The following is an 18,708-nucleotide window of genomic DNA, read 5'->3' on the forward strand; positions in this document are numbered from 1 at the left end:
TGGCTAGTTTGGAATCACCCAGATGGGGCAACCACAGCGGGGTTGCGGGGTGGAGTTTCTGGTGGCTCCTGGCTGGTAACTCAGTGTTTCTCAGGAAGTGTGTCACCACTGCTGAGGAACAAATGCACCACATTCAAAAAGGAGAAAAATAGAACCAGGTTTTCCCATAACAGACTTACAATAATCTACTAGGGGGAAAAGATACTTTTAGGCATTACAGTGTGGAGTTAACACCCTAAATGTATCCCATCCTACCAGGGTTGTGGACTGAGGACCTGGGAGCTGGACAGTTGTACTTGAGTGTTTCTGGAGGCATGCAGTCAGAAACCAATTAGGCTGTGAGTGTTTGCACCCTTGTGTATTGGGGTTGGAACCCAGGGTCTGTTTCCTGCATGTTGCAAGACAAAGCTGTTTAGCAGAGAGCTTTAGGCCCAGACAGCCTAAGTTATTTGTGTTTCTAACCAGAGCTTGAAAATTCCTTTACAAAATAACTAATTCACAAACCTGCAAGTCACTGTTGGCTATCAAGTAAGAAACTCATTCCTCCGGGCAGTGGTGGCACACGCCTTTAATCCCAGCACTTGGGAGGCAGAGGCAGGTGGATTTCTGAGTTCGAGGCCAGCGTGGTCTACAGAGTGAGTTCCAGGACAGGCAGGGCTATACAGAGAAACCCTGTCTTGAAGAAAAAAAAAAAAAAAAAGAAAAAACTCAGTTCCTCAGTGGGTGGAGACACTTGTGTGTTACAGGGTAGCCACTAGCTTTCTTCCAGGAAAGAGATCTTTGAGAGCAGGGCAGAAATCACAATGTCTTCTATGGTTAAGCCTTAAAAGTTACATTTCCAAGATATTTGATGGGTTATATAAACTAGCTGTTTCCAGGGTAGGAGGAAACTACCCACCAGGAAAAGCTTTGGTCAATGGGGTCATCTTGGAAATGGTTTACTATATGTGAGGGACACAGTAAAGAAGGTGCCAATGCCACCCCTCCATAATATGGTTAAGGTTTTTATTGTGAATATAAGACTAGACAGCCAGAGGCCTCTGGAATAGTCCAGAGCAGAGAAAGAAGTAGACTGTACATGGCCAGGACTTCAGAAGTGGGAGAGAACAGTGAGGATAGCAGGATAGAAAGAGATGGGATAGAGGAGGGGGGAGGAGTGAGAGAGAAGACTCATGGGGGCTGGGGGCAGGGGGAGGTAGAAAGCCCGGGCGCGGGGGCTGGTGAGATGGCTCAGTGGGTAAGAGCACCCGACTGCTCTTCCGAAGGTCCAGAGTTCAAATCCCAGCAACCACATGGTGGTTCACAACCATCCGTAACGAGATCTGACTCCCTCTTCTGGAGTGTCTGAAGATAGCTACAGTGAACTTACATATAATAAATAAATAAATCTTTAAAAAAAAAAAAGAAAGCCCAGGCGCTGGTGGGAGCTTAGGATGGAGGAGATGGTAAGAAGGGCTAGCCAGTGAAATGGGTACTTTTTTTTTTTTTTTTCTGAGACAGGGTTTCTCTGTATAGCCCTGGCTGTCCTGGAACTCATGCTGTAGACCAGGCTTACCTTGAACTCAGAAATTCACCTGCCTCTGCCTCCCAAGTGCTGGGATTAAAGGCATGTGCCACCACGCCCAGCAATAGGTACTTTGGTAGTGATGGGGCCCTGAGAGCAGCATGGGCTTGGCTAACTGGTGAGCACCACAGGTAGCCATAAGTCCCTTTGACAGATGGGAACCAGTCTTACCAGTCTGGGAGGAATGCTGTTTTTTACTTAACTGCCAGAAATTCTCCTATAGTCCAGTTTAGCTCATTTCTGGATATTTGGACAGCCTAAGACCCAACACTTAACTTTTATAGATCTCCTTGAGGGTTTGTGGGGAGGAGATGGGTGGCTAACAACAGCCAGACCGGGGCTGGTGAGATGGCTCAGTGGGTAAGAGCACCCGACTGCTCTTCCGAAGGTCCAGAGTTCAAATCCCAGCAACCACATGGTGGCTCACAACCATCTGTAACGAGATCTGGCGCTCTCTTCTGGAGTGTCTGAAGACAGCTACAGTGTACTTACATATAAATATATGTAATTTATTTACATATAAATAAATCTTTAAAAACAAAACAAAACAACAACAAAAAAAAACAACAGCCAGACCTGTGCTAGCCATGGAGGATATAATAAATGGGCCTGGAAAATAAGATGTTTAGCATCAATTATGGAAGTTAGTAGCCCCAGGGGAGCACACCCAGGGTTGGAATGTTGAGCAGACAAAGGGGATGGTGATGGATTGTAGACAGGAAACAGAGGAGAGGCTCAGAGAGAGAAAGCCTGGGAGAAAGAGGCAAAACCAGGCATGGGGGCATACGTTGGTAATCCCAATACTTGGGAGGGAAAGACAGGAGGGTCGTCAGAAGTTACAGTGTCATCTTTGGCTATATACTGAGGCCAGCCTGGGGTACATGAGAACCTGTTTTAAAGTAACCAGAAAGGGGGAGGGGAAATGAAGTCAAGAAATGAAACTTTGAAGTGGAACAGGGAAAGAATCTGTATGCATCTTATTAACAGAAGGGAGTCACGGAAGACTTCCGAGCAAGGGTGTTTACTGGGACTGGATTCCACGAGGCAGTGATCTCAGTGTGTCCCGACATGGCCAGCTCTGGCCGGGAGTATTAAGTTCTGTTTTGGGGACATCAACACATGAGGTGCTCCAGAAAGTGAGATTCAGGAATAAGAACACACCTCTTCCAGATAGCTGTTGAAACTCTGAGACCAGAATGGCAGAGTAGAAACTTCTGGAATACACATTTCTACCTCTTACCAAAAAACTTCCAAGGAACCACAATTACTTCAAAATGGTCAAAATTATCAAAATATGGTTCAGCTAGCCTTCTTCTTCTTCTTCTTTTTTTTTTTTTTTTGAGACAGGGTTTCTCTGTATAGCCCTGCCTGTCCTGGAACTCACTCTGTAGACCAGGCTGGCCTTGAACTCAGAAATCCACCTGCCTCTACCTCCCAAGTGCTGGGATTAAAGGCATGCGCCACCACTGCCAGGCCCATCTTTTGCTTCTTTGGTTTTTTTGTTTTTGTTTTTTCTTTTGTTTGAGACAGGGTCTCACTATGTATCCTTAGCTTTCTATGTAGACTAGGCTGGTCTCAAAGACACAGAGATCCTCCTGCCTCTGTCTTCCCAGTCCTGGGATTAAAGGTATGCACCACCACAACTGGACCTTTGGAATCTTTCGTACTACTCTCAGTTCACAAGGTTCAGAGCTGAAAGGAATCACTTCATTGATGCATGGGGGGCCTCTATACCTTGTCCTGAAGAAGATCCTCCCAGGCATGGGACAGTGGAGCAGACATGAGCACTGAACATCTGGCGTCAACAGAGAAGGGTAGAAGGAGAAAGGAAAGACTTTCTAGGCAAAACGCATGCTCGAACAAAGGAACAGGGGCAAGAATTGGCACAGGGCTGTGGCAGTAGGGTTGGCTGTGTTAATGCTGGCAGGGGGTGTGCTTGAACTTTGCTAGGTACTTAAGGGCCCATGGAGCAGGAAGGTAGGCAGGGAACCGACTGAGCTCAGAGCTCCAGTTCTCCCTGGAGAAAGTCACTGTCCACACTTTTGGAATATAGAGGGGAAGCCATGGCCTGGAACAGCACCACACTCATAGGTAGGATGTACGCCGGGAAAAGTCAGCAAACTGGTGCTTTGGAGGTCAATCCCCAGGCCTGGACGTAGCTGCAGATGTGCTTGATCTGTAGCTGGATGAAAGCGGTAGGACAAGGCTCGCTTGGACTAGAACGTTAAACCCGGGAGTACGCAGGCGCTCCGCCGGAGGCAGGGGCTGCGCGTGCGAGCGCGGAAGGCGGGGGCTGCGCACGCGCAGTTGTTCGGCGGGAGTTTCGTAAGTAGCGGAGCCAGCGGGGAACCCCGAACCGGACTGACGCGGAAGAGGATCCTCTGCGGCGACGCTGAGTCTGCAGAGGTGACATTGGGTTTACTGGTTCAGGAACGCGGGGAGGGGGGCTGGGCTGGACCGGGGTCACGCTGGGCTTCGGAACCCGGATGTGGTTCTCCCCTGACCCGCCTCTGCCCGGCCCACCCGCCGCTCCCAGCCGCAGGGCCCCGGGGGCTCGGAGACTTTCTCCTGACAGGACGCCTGAAGGAAGGCCACTCCTCGCTCCCGGGCACTGCTGGCGTCCTTGACTCCAGATAGTGGCCTCGGACAGGTCGGAGGGCTGGGGTGGCAGCTCGGGTTACATTGCTGTGCCCCGGGCACCTGGGTCTCCCGAAAGAGTACCTTACTCAGAGTTGTAGGACGTGTTGTTGACTGGGATAATGACGTCAGAAAGCTGTCACGTGTACAGCCTCAGAAGCGCTTCAATGTCTGTTATCCAAGCTGGAGTCTGTGTGATCACCCACAAGGATTGTGGTGATTTAGATCTGTAGAGTCTTTGTCCTTTCAGTATGGTCCCTCAGCCTCCATTCGCTTTTACCAAGCGTCCTCCACATTCAGCGGCCTTTTGGGAGGGAGACTTAGATGCAAGATGGAGGGATACTCGACCTTGCCTCTCTGTCTGTTTTCTGTGACAGGTGCTGGAAATGGGGATGTGGTGCGATCTCCAAACAGCTCTATAGAGGAAAGATGTGTGGCCTCCAAATCTGCCAAAGAGAAGTGACTTCGTATTTAAGCAGTGTTAGGGAGGATGAATCTGTTTTATGGGTAGAAGGACAGATGTGGGCAGAGATTAAAAAGTAGGATTTCCGGGCATGGCAGAATCTGGAGAGAGTAAGAGGTGATGCAGGGTTGGTTTGTTTGTTTGTTCGTTTGTTTTCTCATTTGGAAAACAAAGATCCTAAGACCGTCCATGGAACTGGGGGCTAGTGCCTCACAAAGTGATCAGGAGCTAAGATAGGTTCTGTGGTCCGAGTTCTTGAAGACAGCAGTCAGTGATAGTAATCTTGCTGCTGAGAATCTCAGAGGAGGCAAGTGAGGGCACCTGAAGCACGAGACCTATTATGAGATAGTGAGGCCCCTGTGAGACTGGAACTCGAACGGATCTCCTCATTTTCCCGTTTTCCTCTTTCATCCAGGATGACGTCAGTGGCCAGATCAGAAGGTGAGTTTTACAGTGAAATTCAGTGCCTCTTGCTTTGGGCATCAGGCTCCTGAACTATCCCAGAATCCTCCTTGGCTCCTGGTGGCTTTGGAATCAGATGTGTGTGGGTTTACAAAAAGGCCTCTATGTTTCCATCACCAGGGAAATAGGTCTCCCTCCTTCCTCCTTCCCTTCTGCCTAGGCTCCTAGGAAGCTGGTCCTTCAACTGTATACCATCTTTGGGCGTGTGCATTTTCTGTTGTCACCCTTGGCTCGGATACTTACTGAGGCTCGTATCTGAGGTAGCTTTGATTTTATATTTTGACTTTTCTATAACAAATGCTAGACCAGGAACCCACGATGTCCGAGACTCAGGACCGTCCATTGCAGCCAAGTCTCAAGCCTTTGGAAGCATTGCCTCAATCCTCTGCCTACCAGGAAATGATGACGCAAGGCGTTTCAGAGGGAAAAAACCACCTTGGCTCGAACCCTGGAGAGGGGGAAGGCTGTGGTGCCGACCACCAGGAGGGATCTCAGTCGAGGTCCTTTCATTTATCCCCTCAAGAACAGTCTATCCGTCCTCAAGACAGAAGGCAGTCCTGGAGACGAGCAAGCATGAAAGAAGTAAACCGGAGGAAGTCATTGGCTCCCTTCCACCCAGGCATCACAGGTGGGGTGCTGCGTTCATAAAGCGATGGATGGATTTCTAGCCCATCTAAGAGGCAGCAAGACATGAATGTCAGAGAGTGTAGTAGGTAGACAGCCCTTGGCTGCGTTTTAGCCCTGCGGCTTTGAACACATCACCTTCTTGTGCCTCAGTTTCCTTACCTATAAAATGGAGATGACTCTGTGGCCACATTCTTGTTTATGAATCCCAGTGCCACACACCGAATGCATGTTCAGTATTAACTGCTGTTTACATATTAGTTGCCATGAACAGAAATCATGGTTGCTAGTTATTTAACACGTCATCCTATCTAGGATGCTAGGGATTTGAGTTCCCTCTGTGTCTCATCCCTAAGATGGGACAGAAGGCCAGTGGGGTTGATAACCTGCTTGATTCTAGCCTTTTTAACTAGAAATGACTCAGAAGGAAGATGCACATAAAAATACATTAAATGGGGATAGGTTAATTAGTTCAGTGGTGAGGTACGTATCTCTTGTGCCCGAGGCCCCACATTTAATCCCCAAAACTAAAAAAAAAAAAAAAAGAAAAAAAAAAAAAGAAAGCCGGGCGTGGTGGCGCACGCCTTTAATCCCAGCGCTCGGGAGGCAGAGGCAGGCAGATTTCTGAGTTCGAGGCCAGCCTGGTCTACAAAGTGAGTGCCAGGACAGCCAGGGCTACACAGAGAAACCCTGTCTCGAAAAACCAAAAAAAAAAAAAAAAGAAACTGTAAAATGGTTTTTAGGGATGCCATATTTGAATGTAATTTGTGACTTTTTTTCTAACTTTGTAATCACTTGATATGTCAGGATCAAAGTACAGGCTGTTAGTGTAGAAAGTCTAGTTTGAACCTGGGCTTCATGTCCTTTGTACTAAGTCCTCAGTAAGCTGGGACAATAAGTCCCAGTACGCACACCCTTGGCAGCTAGCAGACCCTCAAGCGTTAAAGCCATTGGGATTTCTCTTAGCGTATCCCTGTCCTTTCGGGTGGCTGCATATCTGGAGGGGATCTGAGTTAAAATAACCTAGTCCAAAACCTGCTGCTGTAGTGTCATGCGCTCTATTGGCCAGCTGTGCCAGGAGAGTGCAGGCTTGTTCACTACTAGCTCTACCTTTATTCCCATTTCAGAGCATCAGATCACCCAGGTAATAAGATGAATAATTTTCCTGGTAATCCCTGACTACCCGCCAGGCTTCCTTGCTTATGACCAGAGAGATTTATTCAGACACTCCAGAAGAGGGTGTCAGATCTCATTATGGATGGTTGTGAGCCACCATGTGGTTGCTGGGATTTGAACTCAGGACCTTCAGAAGAGCAGTCAGTGCACTTATCTGATGAGCCATCTTGCCAGCCTGCTTATGGTCAGAAAGACCGTCAGCTGAAGGGCGAGAATTCTTAAAGCCAACTTCCTACTATCTGACAATTGTTTTTTAAGTGGATGTCATTGAGAAAAGAGCAGGTCCATCTTCCAGTTGTCTGGGTCGGTCACACGATCACGTAAAGCACCTCCCAGTCCATTCGCAGGACCTGCTGTACAACCTTGGGCAAAGAGTCTAAGCAGCCTGTGTGCCATGCCACAGCATTAACCATCTGTTAGCAAAACAGAATCCATGCCAGGGGTAGCCGTTCTTGCCTGTGATCTCAGCACTTTGGAGTCCAATGCAGGAGGATTGCCAGGAGTTTAAGACCAGCCTGGACTATATTTCAAGACTGTGTTTCAAAAAAAGCCCAACTAAATAAAAGATATTTGCCTTAAAATTTTAGTGAGATGTGCCTAGCAGGAAAGAAAAATGCCTGTTATACAGCAGGTGTTGAGCTGTTACTGGCTATTAATATTAGCTCCGCACAGGCAGCGTGCTACAAACCCTGCTGACATACTTGGGTTTGAAGCATGGCTTCTTCAGCCTGTCTTCAGACAGTCTTACTTTCCTTACTTGATTGAATTTCTTCATTTGTAAAGTGGAACTTATGTTGTTTATAAGAAATGATTTTTACTTTGCAGTGATGAGGGTCAGATTCAGTCTACGTACAATCAAGGCAAGGTTTCAACCATTGAGCAACAGCCCCAACCCCAGAAAATAGCTCTTTGGATTATGTATTAAAGCACATTGCCGTGCCTGCTATACAAATGCCTTCTAAGAAAAGGTTTCTCTGTGTAGCCCTGTCCTAGAACTTGCTCTTTAGATAGATAAGGCTGGCCTTGAATTCACAGAGATCCACCTGCCTCTGCCTCCCAAGTGCTGGGACTAAAGGCATGCGCCACCACCATTGGCCTAAATTATTTTTATCTACTTTGTTTTTTGTTTTTTGTTTTTGTGGTTTTTCGAGACAAGGTTTCTCTGTATAGCCCTGACTGTCCTGGAACTCATTTTGTAGACCAGGCTGGCCTCGAACTCAGAAATCCGCCTGCCTCTGCCTCCCTAGTGCTGGGATTAAAGGCATGCGACACCATGCCCGGCTCTACTTTGGTTTTTTTTTTTTTTTTTTTTAGATTTATTTATTATATGTAAGTACACTGTAGCTGTCTTCAGACACTCCAGAAGAGGGCGCTAGATCTCGTTACGGATGGTTGTGAGCCACCATGTGGTTGCTGGGATTTGAACTCTGGACCTTCGGAAGAGCAGTCGGGTGCTCTTACCCACTGAGCCATCTCACCAGCCCCTCTACTTTGTTTTTTAATTGACATTCAAAGCAATAGGTTTCATTATGATATTGTCAACCACTTTGTTAAATAAGATTTTTTTTGTTTGTTTGTTTGTTTGTTTTTTTTTTCGAGACAGGGTTTCTCTGTATAGTCCTGGCTGTCCTGGAACTCACTTTGTAGGCCAGGCTGGCCTCGAACTCAGAAATCCGCCTGCCTCTGCCTCCCGAGTGCTGGGATTAAAGGCGTGCGCCACCACGCCCAGCTTAAGATTTTAATGTAATACTTGAAAAGACTTGAAAATTTGGGTCCATGAAAGTGTGAACTTCATTCCTCAGTGAGCCTGGAAAAATTAGAATTCTGTTCTTACTCAGAAGGCAGCTTGCCTTAAGCTGGGTTACATGGAGAGGGAGATTTTTCAGTCTTATTTTGCTGACTAACTTTGATGTTCAGTAAACGTGCTGTTCTATGTCAGAGCTCTGCAGGTCCATCAGTGTGAAGTTAGCCCAGAGCCAACGGCTGGGCGCCCTCCTGCTCTCCAGCTTCCGGGTAAGAGTTTCAGGGATCATAGTGTTTTCATTTGGTGTTATCTGTAATTGCCACACCTTCAGAGAGATGTCAGACTGAGTGATGAACCTGGGATAAGATGCCTTCCCATGCTGGCATTTCTCTCCTGGGCAGCTGAGTGGCCTTTGCACTGAGCTCTGCTGCTGCCAGCGGAGCAGCTGAGAGGCTCCCCAGCAAATGGTGGGAATTCAGAGTGGAGAGGTCAAGATCTATTGCTGTAGACATTTGAAGGCTAGCTACATGGTAGAGCAGTGTTTTTTAAGTTGTGTTTTCTGGCACTGGTGCTTCGGACTGTTTGGATGAGCAAGAGATTTGTGTGAATTAAATGACCATTGTTTTCCCTAAGTTAAAAATCAAAACATAAGTCAGGTGTGGTAGTGCATGCCTTACAGGTGAATCTGAGTTCAAGGACAGCCTGGGCTACACAAAGAAACCCTGTCTCCAAGAAAACAAACAAAAAAGTATATCCTGTGTGTGTGTGTAAACATACAAATATGTAATATGTAAATAAATACAATTGTATATAAGTATATTTTAAAACTATATAGAGTGAGCAACAGAGAATTTTTCTTTATATATTTATCTGTATAAACAGTGTTGGATGAAAAAGTTAGGCGCTGTAGTTGTTATTTAGGGGGGTGTTTCGAGACAGGGTTTCTTTGTATAGCCCTGACTCTCCTGGCACTCACTTTGTAGACCAGGCTGGCCTCACCTGCCTCTGCCTCCCAAGTGGTGGGATTAAAGGCGTGCGTGCGCCACCCCTCATCCCCCCCACCCCTGTAGTTTTTATCATAAAGTTCATAGCAACATGAAGCCACAAACAGCTTACTTGGGAGACTTTGGTTTTACTAAAAGTGCTTTTTATTTTTACTTAGTTCTCTGTTGAAAAACTTGAACCTTTCTTAAAGAACACTAAGGACTTCAGCCTTGAGTGTTTTAGAGCGAAAGGTGAGTTGCTAAGTTAGACAGGTCTCTGACCTTTCCATTCCTTCCTTTGGAGACAGCCATGATTTTAAAACCAGGCTCTCCACCTCATTAAAAATTGCTTCTTATCACTACATTCTTCACTGTTGCCTGACTTCTGTGATGCTTTCTCTACAGTGATAGCATTCACATTTTTGGGAAAAAGTAAAATTGTATAGCTATCTATGTTTCACTGCTTCTTCATTGAGTAGAGTATTAAAAACACTTAATACAGTTGTCGCCCATTTAGCTCTCTACCCAGAGAAAAGGATAGTTTTCTTTTGTATTTGTGTCTCCCCCACCCCCATGCACATAAGAGTTACTTTTCTATTACTGTGATAAAACATCATGGCCAAGGCAACTTATAAAAGAAGGTATTTAATTGGGCTTACAGTGTCAGGGAACTCGAGTGCTACATGATGGCAGAGCAAAGGCATGGTGGCAGAAATATCTGAGCGCTTACATCTTGGTCTGCAGTAGGGGTCAGAGTAATAGAACAAGAACCCTCAAAACCCACCCTTCCAGACACCTCCTTCAACAAGACCACAGCCCCCAAGTCATTCCAAAAATGTTCCACCAACATGGACCACGTTTTCAAACATAGGAGCCCATGGGGCCATTACTAATTAATCCATCATAACCATGCCTGGTGCTGGGTACTAAACCCAAGACCTTGAACTTGCTAGGAAAGTTCTCCGCCATGGAGCTAAACTTCCAACCCCCCAAATAAAGTCTTTGCGTACTTACGTGACTGTTTTGTCTGAAAGAGGGCCACAATGGGATAGGGGCCCCTAGACTAGGAGACCCCTTAATATCTTTGTCATCTGTTTGTTGTGAACATTTGTGGCCTTTTTCTATTTTATAACATAAATTTATTTTCTCTAGCATCTTCTCTCTCTGAAGAATTGAAACATTTTACAGACAGCCTGGGAAATGATGGAACACTGCAAAAATGTTTTGTTGAAGATTCAAAAGAGTAAGAGCAGTTCCCCTTCTGTCCTTAAGTATAACTACTGAGTTACAACTTGATTATAGTTAACCCATTGCTTACATAAGTTTGTCTAGCACCCATGTTCCACCATGCTCTGTAACTTTTTATTTTTGCTTTCCTGAGATAGGGTCTCTGTAGTCTAGACTGGCCTTAACCTTTAGGCAACCCTTCTACATCTGCCTCCCACGTGTTGGGATTAGAGGTGTGAATTGCCATGCTTGGCTTGTACCAGGCTCTTCTAGATGATGAGGAAGGGGATATAGTGATAAGAAGTCAAGTCCCTTTGTCATATTTGTGTTAGAGGAAATAACACAGAGAATTCAGTCTCAGCTAGTGATACTCCAGGAAGTCAGCAGGTAGGATAATGACAGAGGGAGGAGGCAACTTAGCGAGAGGGTTGAGAGAGGACCCTAATGATTTCACTCTAGGACTGGAACACAAAAGACCTGGGGAGCGAAAAGTGACAGCTGTGGAAAGATTGAGGGGACCATTCCTCAGGCCTCTGATTGCCATGCAAAGGTAGCTCATATTCTAATGCTCTTTGCAAGGAAGAATATTAGCAGAATGGGTTGGCAGGAGGGTAGGTAAGCGCTCTCATTGCACAAGCTGATGACCTCATTTTTAACTATGCCTTCCTTGTGGAAGGAAATTAATTTATTGTTGAAAGTTGACGTCTTACTTCTACATACACTGTGTCATGTGCACAGGTACACATGTGCATGTGCACACATACACACACACTAGTAATAATACGTAGAGTTTATGTTAATAGGGTACCATCCCCTTGGTAGTCCTTCAGGGTGAGGCTGCCGTCACAACTTCTAACTCTACCCTGGAACAAGTCACGCGCTGGATCTGAATTTGGAATTCATGCAAGATCCCCCTTTCCACAAGTTCTTGAGAGTGACATTTCTAATCAGACATGAAATATTTTAGCCCTACAACATCTCTTTATGTAGATAAGCACAGGCTGCTGCCTCCTTGCTAGAGATCCTGTGATTATGCCTTGGTAGACAGACAGGAATTGCACCACTGCTCCCCTATCTAAGCCGTGTGTGTCTTCCACAGTTCGGCAGTTTCAGTCCTGCTTTTTTCCCGTTAGAGATAATCATTTAATTGAGCTGAGCCATGAGAGATTGCTACATTGTGAGGAGCCGGAACACAGTCTTTTTTTTTTTTTTTTTTTTTTTTTTTTTTTGGTTTTTCGAGACAGGGTTTCTCTGTATAGCCCTGGCTGTCCTGGAACTCACTTTGTAGACCAGGCTGGCCTCGAACTCAGAAATCCGCCTGCCTCTGCCTCCCGAGTGCTGGGATTAAAGGCGTGCACCACCACGCCCGGCTGGAACACAGTCTTAAAAACCAAGTTAATAGGTTTGCCTTTAATTCTCTTTGCAGTAGTCATGGACTTTTAAAGCTAGGGAGGAAGAGTAAAGAATTATTTTGAGAAAGATTAATCTCCATGATTTGAATGGGAATTGATGAGAAAAACAAATTTAAAAACTATTTAGCTATTACGAGTACAGAGTAGATACTGTGTTATTCCCCCCTCCCCCAAGAACATTTTCTTTGGTTTTTTTTTTTTTTTTCTTTTTTTTTTTCGTTTTTTGAGACAGGGTTTCTCTGTATAGCCCTGGCTGTCCTGGAACTCACTTTGTAGACCAGGCTGGCCTCGAACTCAGAAATCCTTCTGCCTCTGCCTCCTGAGTGCTGGGATTAAAGGTGTGCGCTACCACTGCCCATCGAACATTTTCTGAACAATAAAAAACTATTAATATATTTTAGTGCTACTAAAATTATGTAACTCATGAAAAGCAAGTGATTGATAGAGAATTCATATTAATCTCAAAATATCATCTATATTCCAGAAAAGCAGCAGATTTTTCACTGGAAGCATCAGTAGCTGAGGTGAAAGAATATATAACAAAGTAAGTGAAAGGAAATGGCCGAGCCTGGAGAGCATGCCTGGTGCACAGGGTGGGCAGCACTTGTGTGTCTGCTTTAGAAGTGACACGGCTTATGACCAGCCCTGATGGACAGTTTGATAGGGTGGAGTCTAGGAAATAAGGGTGTTAATTTGATTTTAACAGCTTGTGTATTACTTGATTAAATTAATATCCTCTGAATCAGTTGAGCTTTCTAATCCTTTAACGACCTTTTAATGAATTTTATAACCAGATTATGTGCCTAAAGTACTTACTGCTGCCCTGAATGATTACAAATGCGACCGAAAGTTAACTGAATTTCCCTTCTCGAATTCCACAGGTTTTCTTTAGAGCGTCAGGCCTGGGATCGGCTCTTACTGCAGTACCAGAACGAGGTTCCACCTCCACCTGAAGAGATGCCCAGGTTAGATTTTGGGGACTGGAAAGGAACCACTGTCTTTTTACCCTGTGAAGTTCAATTTGAATTTCTTTCAAATCCATTCGTACAGATTGAGTGTTGAATCTTGTTTTCATACTTCAGTCAGCTTAAAGTGTCTGTGTTCTTGGTGGAAAGGGAGGGACCCAGAACAGAACTGCTTCCAGGTCGTGTTTTTGGTCACCACTCAGATTCTTCAGGGAGACGGGCGGGCACATAGCTATCTTGCACCTGTTCACCTGGTTCTGTGCCAACAATGAGCTGTAGCTAGTAGAGTCCCTTGGTTAAGGCCTTAATGAAAACAGACAGCCATGAGGGAAGTGGCACGGGAGGTAGAAGGTGTGAGAGACCGTCTTAGTCTTTGGTAGTTAAGTTAGAGGGAGGTGGGAAAGCACTAGTTTTTTGTCTATTTAGCTTCTGAACTAGTTTTGTTCCTTTAAAATATGGTCTCCCAAGGCAGCCATGGGTAGTCTCAGGTCCTCAAATTCACAGTTGTCCTGTCTCGGCTTCCCAATTGCTGGAATTACAAGTGCAGCGCCACAAACCTCTCAGCTGTCATTTGAAAGCTGCTTCTCCCCAGCTAAATCTCAACTGCAAAGGTGAGGGAGCTGGAGAGATGGCTCAGCAGTTAAGAACCAGTGGTCCTGAGTTCAATTCCCAGCAACCACATGGTGGCTCACAACCATCTAAAATGGGATCAGATGCCACCTCCTGGGGTGTCTGAAAACAGCTACCATGTACTCATGTCCGTAAAACAAAATTTTAAAAGAATGTTAGGTGAACCCCTAATTACAGATGTGATGTAAAGAGGCTTTGAGGAACATGATTTTTGAGGGGGAACAGGGTTTGCCTCTCAAAGGCTCTCTTATATTGTTTCCAGGAAATGATTGTAAGTTCCAGGAAAAGGCTTTTATTTTTTTGTTTTTAGAGGATCAACTGAAACCAGAATCACTGAAGTCAAGGTGGATCCTGCAGCCTACCTCAGGTCTTCCCAGAAGGAAGTTCTTAGCACGAAGCCAGACTACCAGAGAATAGTACAAGATCAGAACCAAGTCTTTGCCTACGTGGAGTTAGTGGTGAGGCGCTTCAGGCTTCTTAGGTTCATTCCCTTGCTTTCTAGACTGGTCATCTTTCTTAGCCTTGTGACGTTGTGACAAGACCAGAAGTGACTTATAAGAAGGAATGGATTATTTTGGTTGCTAGCTATAGTCCATGGTTGCTTAAACCCTGTTGATTTGGACCTGTGGCCATGCAGTAGATTGTGTTGGGAACTTGTGACAGAGGACATTACTCCCTTCATGGTGATGGGTAAGAAAAAGAGGGAAGGAACTAATAGTCACTTCAAGGTCAGACTCCAAAAATCCTGAACTCCCTCTAAAGGTCCCATCACCTCACGGTGGTAACACTTAAGTAGCAGCAACCAAACCTTTTAAAGTGTAGCCCTCAGGGATACTCCAAATGCAGGTGAGCTTTGGAGGTTTAAAAAGTGGATATCAACCTCTCTTCCTTGGGAAAACCGGGAAAATTTTAAAGTAAATATATGATGTTAGATACTAACAAGACAGTAGAAGGAGTATAGAATACAGGAGGAGCAGGCCTGCTGCTTTGCATACAGTGACTAGCAGCTCCTTTGCCCTTACCCTCAAACAAAACTAGAGGGCCTGGCATCTTGCCTGGGGCGCAGAGCAGGGTGGAGACGTGTGGGGTATGTTTCAGCGGTGCCATGCGAGAATGTCTGGCATAGCATTTGAGGCTGAAACCAACCCCAAAGCATGAGCTTGTTTGGCAGTGCAGGGGTCAGAGAGTACTTGCTGCTCACACTGACCTTTCCTCTGCAGATGGATGAGCTCCAAGGATCAGTGAAGCAGCTGCAAGCCCTCATGGATGAGAGTACCCAGTACCTCCAGAAGGTGTCAGTACAGCTCAGTAAGTGCATCCTTTGCGGGGACCACAGCTGAGGGTTGGCTTTATCTGATGGATAGATAACCTTTGAGATGCGAACAGCCTTTCCAGACAGAAGTCCTTAGACTTGTTATACTTCCCGTAGGAAGTCAAATATTGATGACAGGAAATGCCTCGATGTAGATTCCATAGATGCACTCCATGAAGCTACCCAGTGTTTTTTGATAGCTTTAGTTTTCAAGGATGCATGAAGGCAAGCTGTGGATACTCTCCTATAACTTTCCTGGCTATGGAACAGTGGTTCCTCCAGCTACTGTCTTATTTGTCACACCGTGCTGGCCTTCCTGCTAGACTGCCATCTCCTTGAGGACAAAGACTTCATGTGTCATTTACTACCCTTCACTGTCTGGCACACTGTCCCAATACATTTTGTATGAATTTAATTGAAATGTATCTTTTGGCCTCTTGCCTCTGCAGAGAAGAGAAGTATGGACCAATTAGACTCTTCACCTGCTCGGAAACTGCTCAAACTCCCCCTCCAGAGCTCACCTTCCATGCAGTGATGAGGATCCTGTCAGGGACCCTACCTCACAGCAGTCAGCTGGAACGTCCCAGCTCTCCAGCACTTCACTGTTCCCGAGTGACAGCATGTATGTATCCAGAAGAGTGTGTTACGGACACTTTTTGTCGGGATGTGCACGATGCTTAAAATGGCCTTCAGAACCAGCCGTTCGTTGCTCCTAACATCCTCATGGTCAGCGCCTTTCATCCCATAAAATAATCCAGAGACATCTAGAACCAATCTCAAGGAAATGTTTTAGGGGCCAAGGTGGGTTGTTGCCATAAAAGACTGACGCTAAAGTTTGTGAATGTGGGACTGAAGGTGGATTATACGATGTTGTCACATAACGGGTATGTGTGGACACTTTACAGCATGCCCATTTTCTGAAGTGTCCTAATATCTGTAGAGTGCTTTAGTTTTTAATATTGAATTGACTTCCTGGAATCTAAATTCATGACAAGAAAGGGCTGTGCCAATTTAATTTTTTCCTCTGGGAATTACCCCTGCCTCCCTAAGGATTGAACCCAGGGCTTTGTGGGTGCTAGGGAAGCACCCTCAAGAAGCTGCACCCTTAGTCCCCATGTTTTGGGGTTTTTAATATTTTTTTAAGTTCTGTCACTGAATGGCGTGTTATTTAAAAACCGTGCGTTGTCATTTCCTGGGGCTGAGATACAGTTACTTAACCACTTATCTAGAACATTAGATGGATGTTAGAATCTGTGTGGTAAGGACACTGTGAGGATTTGTTTAAAGAGTAAAAGCCTAGAACAATATTATAGTTCGTTGTTGAAGACTTAAAAAAATGAGTATGCTGTAGTTAATGAGGTGAGAAAGCTATTATCTAATATGGAATACCACATGGGGAACTCAAGCAAATACATAAAGTCTGGATTAGAAATAAACTTACAAGTTTTGCCTAGTTGTTGAAGTGTACACTGTGTGACAATGTGTCTCTGCCCTTCCTTGCCTTCCTAAAAAGCACATTCTGATTGGTTAAGATAAAAAGCCTGTAGCCTATAGCAGAAGGCAGGATACTAAAGTAGTACGTCTAGAAAGAGGGACTCTGGGAAGGAGTCAGGTACCCAAACTGAGGAGAGGTGACCAGCCATTTGGCAGACGTAGAATAGTATAAATGGGCTAATATAAGTTAAGAGCTAGCTGGGGAACTAGCCTAAGCTGAGGCCAAAAGCATCAGTATAGCTGCTTCTTGGGGAAAACCCAGGGGCTCAGGATTAGAGGCTGCAGTGGCTTCTGTGAGACCTTGAGGATCATGGAGGTAAAGTTGAAGACAAGGAATGGATCCCCATCACCCTGCTGGGCCGCCTGGTTAAGAACTTGAAGATCAAGTCCTTGGAGATCTGCCTGTTCTCCCTACCCATTAAGAAATCCAAGATTATTGACTTTTTCCTGGGCACATCCCTAAAGGATGAAGTTCTGAAGATCCTGCCAGTGCAGACGCAGACTCTGCTGGCCAACGGACCAGACTCAAGGTTTTTGTCACTATTGGAGACTACAGTGGTCACGTGACATTGGTCTTGGCTTTAGGTGATCCAAGGAGGTAGCCACTGCCATCTGAGGGACCATCGTTTTGGCCAAGCTCTCCATCATCCCTGTGCAGAGAGGCTATTGGGGCAACAGCATTTGCAAGCCGCACACTGTTCCATGCTAGGTGACAGGCCACTGTGGCTCTGTGCTGGTGTGTCTCATCCCTGCCCTCAGAGGCAATAGCAATGTCTCTGCTCCTATGCTGAAGAAGCCCCTGATGATGGCCAGTATAGATGACTGCTGCACTTCAGCCAGGGGCTGCAATGCCAGCTTGGGCAACTCTGTCAAGGCCATCTCTGATGCCCTCTCCATGACCTACAGCTACTTGACCCCTGACCTCTGGAAAGAAACTGTTCAACAAGTCTCCTTATCAGGAATTCACTGATCACCTTGTGAAAACCCATACCAGATCTGTTCAGAGGACCCAGGCTCCAGCTGTGGCTACACATAAGTCTTTTTATACAAAAAAATAAAGTGAATTAAGTTGGTTAAATAAATAATTATGCCTCCATGTCATTATTTGGAAATTGGGGTGGTCATAGAAAAGCCCAGACAGTTATCAAAGAGAATGATATTGTCCAGAGTAGAACGAGGAAGGAAACCAGACAGCTTCCAAGAAAGCCTGTATTTGAGAATCAAAGATGTTATTACTGACTGTTGTTTCAAGAGCAGATAGACTTTGGAGCATGTCTTCATCTCACTTTGCTTAGTCCAAAGGGCAAATCAGCCATCTTCAAAGGTGACTGTGCCTTCCTCCATTTTCTTACATCCTATCACATTTGTTTGTAAGTGTTCAAACTTGAAGATGGAAAATGTGTTTGATGTCTTCAACAACTTAAAAATGACTAGAACATTTAAAAAACAAAGCATGAAAACTTGGACCTCAGCACTCAGGAAGTAGAAGCTAGAGTCAGGAGTTGCAGGCTCTGGGTTACACAGCAGCTGCTAGGCCAGTGGTTTGTGTTGGCCTGTCTCAGTGGTACTGAGCTCCAAGCATGGTTTCTGCTTATTCACAGCTTTATTATGAGAGAGGCTTTGTTTTTTGTGTCATTGATAGAACGTTGGCAATGTTTCCTAATTTAGCCAATAATATGCACTGAGGGTAAGCTTACACCAGTTCAGTGCTTCGTTAACAGGTAAATCTAAATCATGTAATAAAATGCCTTCAGTACTAGTTTTGCCTTCATTCAGATTGGCTTGGGCCTGGGTTTGTTTAATTTTATGCTTCTAGGTAGACAGTTCACTGAGGGAAGACGGCAGAAACTGATAATAGGCCAACCTACCTATGCTACAACCCTTTAATAACATAAGTTGCTCACATTGAGGTGAACCCCAGACACACAATTATCTGTTGTTCCTTTATAACTAATTTGCTAGTGTTATGAATCAAATATAAATACCTGATATGTAAGCCCTGTGAAAGAGTCAAC

The 18,708-nt window shown here is 45.3% G+C and overlaps 1 protein-coding gene and 1 pseudogene across 5 annotated transcripts; both read left to right on the top strand.

Moving 5' to 3' along the window:
* The first annotated feature begins 3,881 nt into the window (after window positions 1–3,881).
* Dsn1 (DSN1 component of MIS12 kinetochore complex) lies at window positions 3,882–16,652 on the top strand. 5 transcript variants are annotated; one of them, XM_085832769.1, is made up of 11 exons: window positions 3,882–3,970; window positions 4,579–5,105; window positions 5,431–5,754; window positions 8,866–8,939; window positions 9,833–9,905; window positions 10,806–10,896; window positions 12,777–12,836; window positions 13,174–13,257; window positions 14,198–14,345; window positions 15,108–15,195; window positions 15,649–16,652. In XM_085832769.1, the coding sequence occupies exons 2-11, from the start codon at window positions 5,081–5,083 to the stop codon at window positions 15,732–15,734; spliced, it is 1,053 nt and encodes a 350-aa protein (XP_085688895.1). In that variant the 5' UTR covers window positions 3,882–3,970; window positions 4,579–5,080; the 3' UTR covers window positions 15,735–16,652. The 5 variants fall into 5 exon arrangements, with proteins under 5 accessions (XP_085688895.1, XP_021037913.1, XP_021037918.1 ...); XM_021182254.2 differs by having other exon boundaries at window positions 3,890–3,970; window positions 5,080–5,105; XM_021182259.3 differs by lacking the exon at window positions 3,882–3,970 and adding an exon at window positions 4,054–4,214 and having other exon boundaries at window positions 5,080–5,105.
* LOC147005748 (small ribosomal subunit protein uS5 pseudogene) lies at window positions 15,864–17,778 on the top strand (annotated as a pseudogene).
* The last annotated feature ends 930 nt before the right edge of the window (window positions 17,779–18,708 follow it).

Source organism: Mus caroli, unplaced genomic scaffold, assembly GCF_978045245.1.
Source record: "Mus caroli unplaced genomic scaffold, Mus_caroli_1 scaffold_2, whole genome shotgun sequence".
Classification (NCBI taxonomy): domain Eukaryota; kingdom Metazoa; phylum Chordata; class Mammalia; order Rodentia; family Muridae; genus Mus; species Mus caroli.

Coding starts and splice junctions, on each gene's coding strand:
- Dsn1 (XM_021182238.2), top strand. CDS start 4,526: ATGCAAGATGGAGGGATACTCGACCTTGCCTCTCTGTCTGTTTTCTGT. Junction 12,837..13,173: donor GTGAAAGAATATATAACAAA/GTAAGTGAAAGG, acceptor CGAATTCCACAG/GTTTTCTTTAGAGCGTCAGG. Junction 14,346..15,107: donor TTGCCTACGTGGAGTTAGTG/GTGAGGCGCTTC, acceptor TTTCCTCTGCAG/ATGGATGAGCTCCAAGGATC.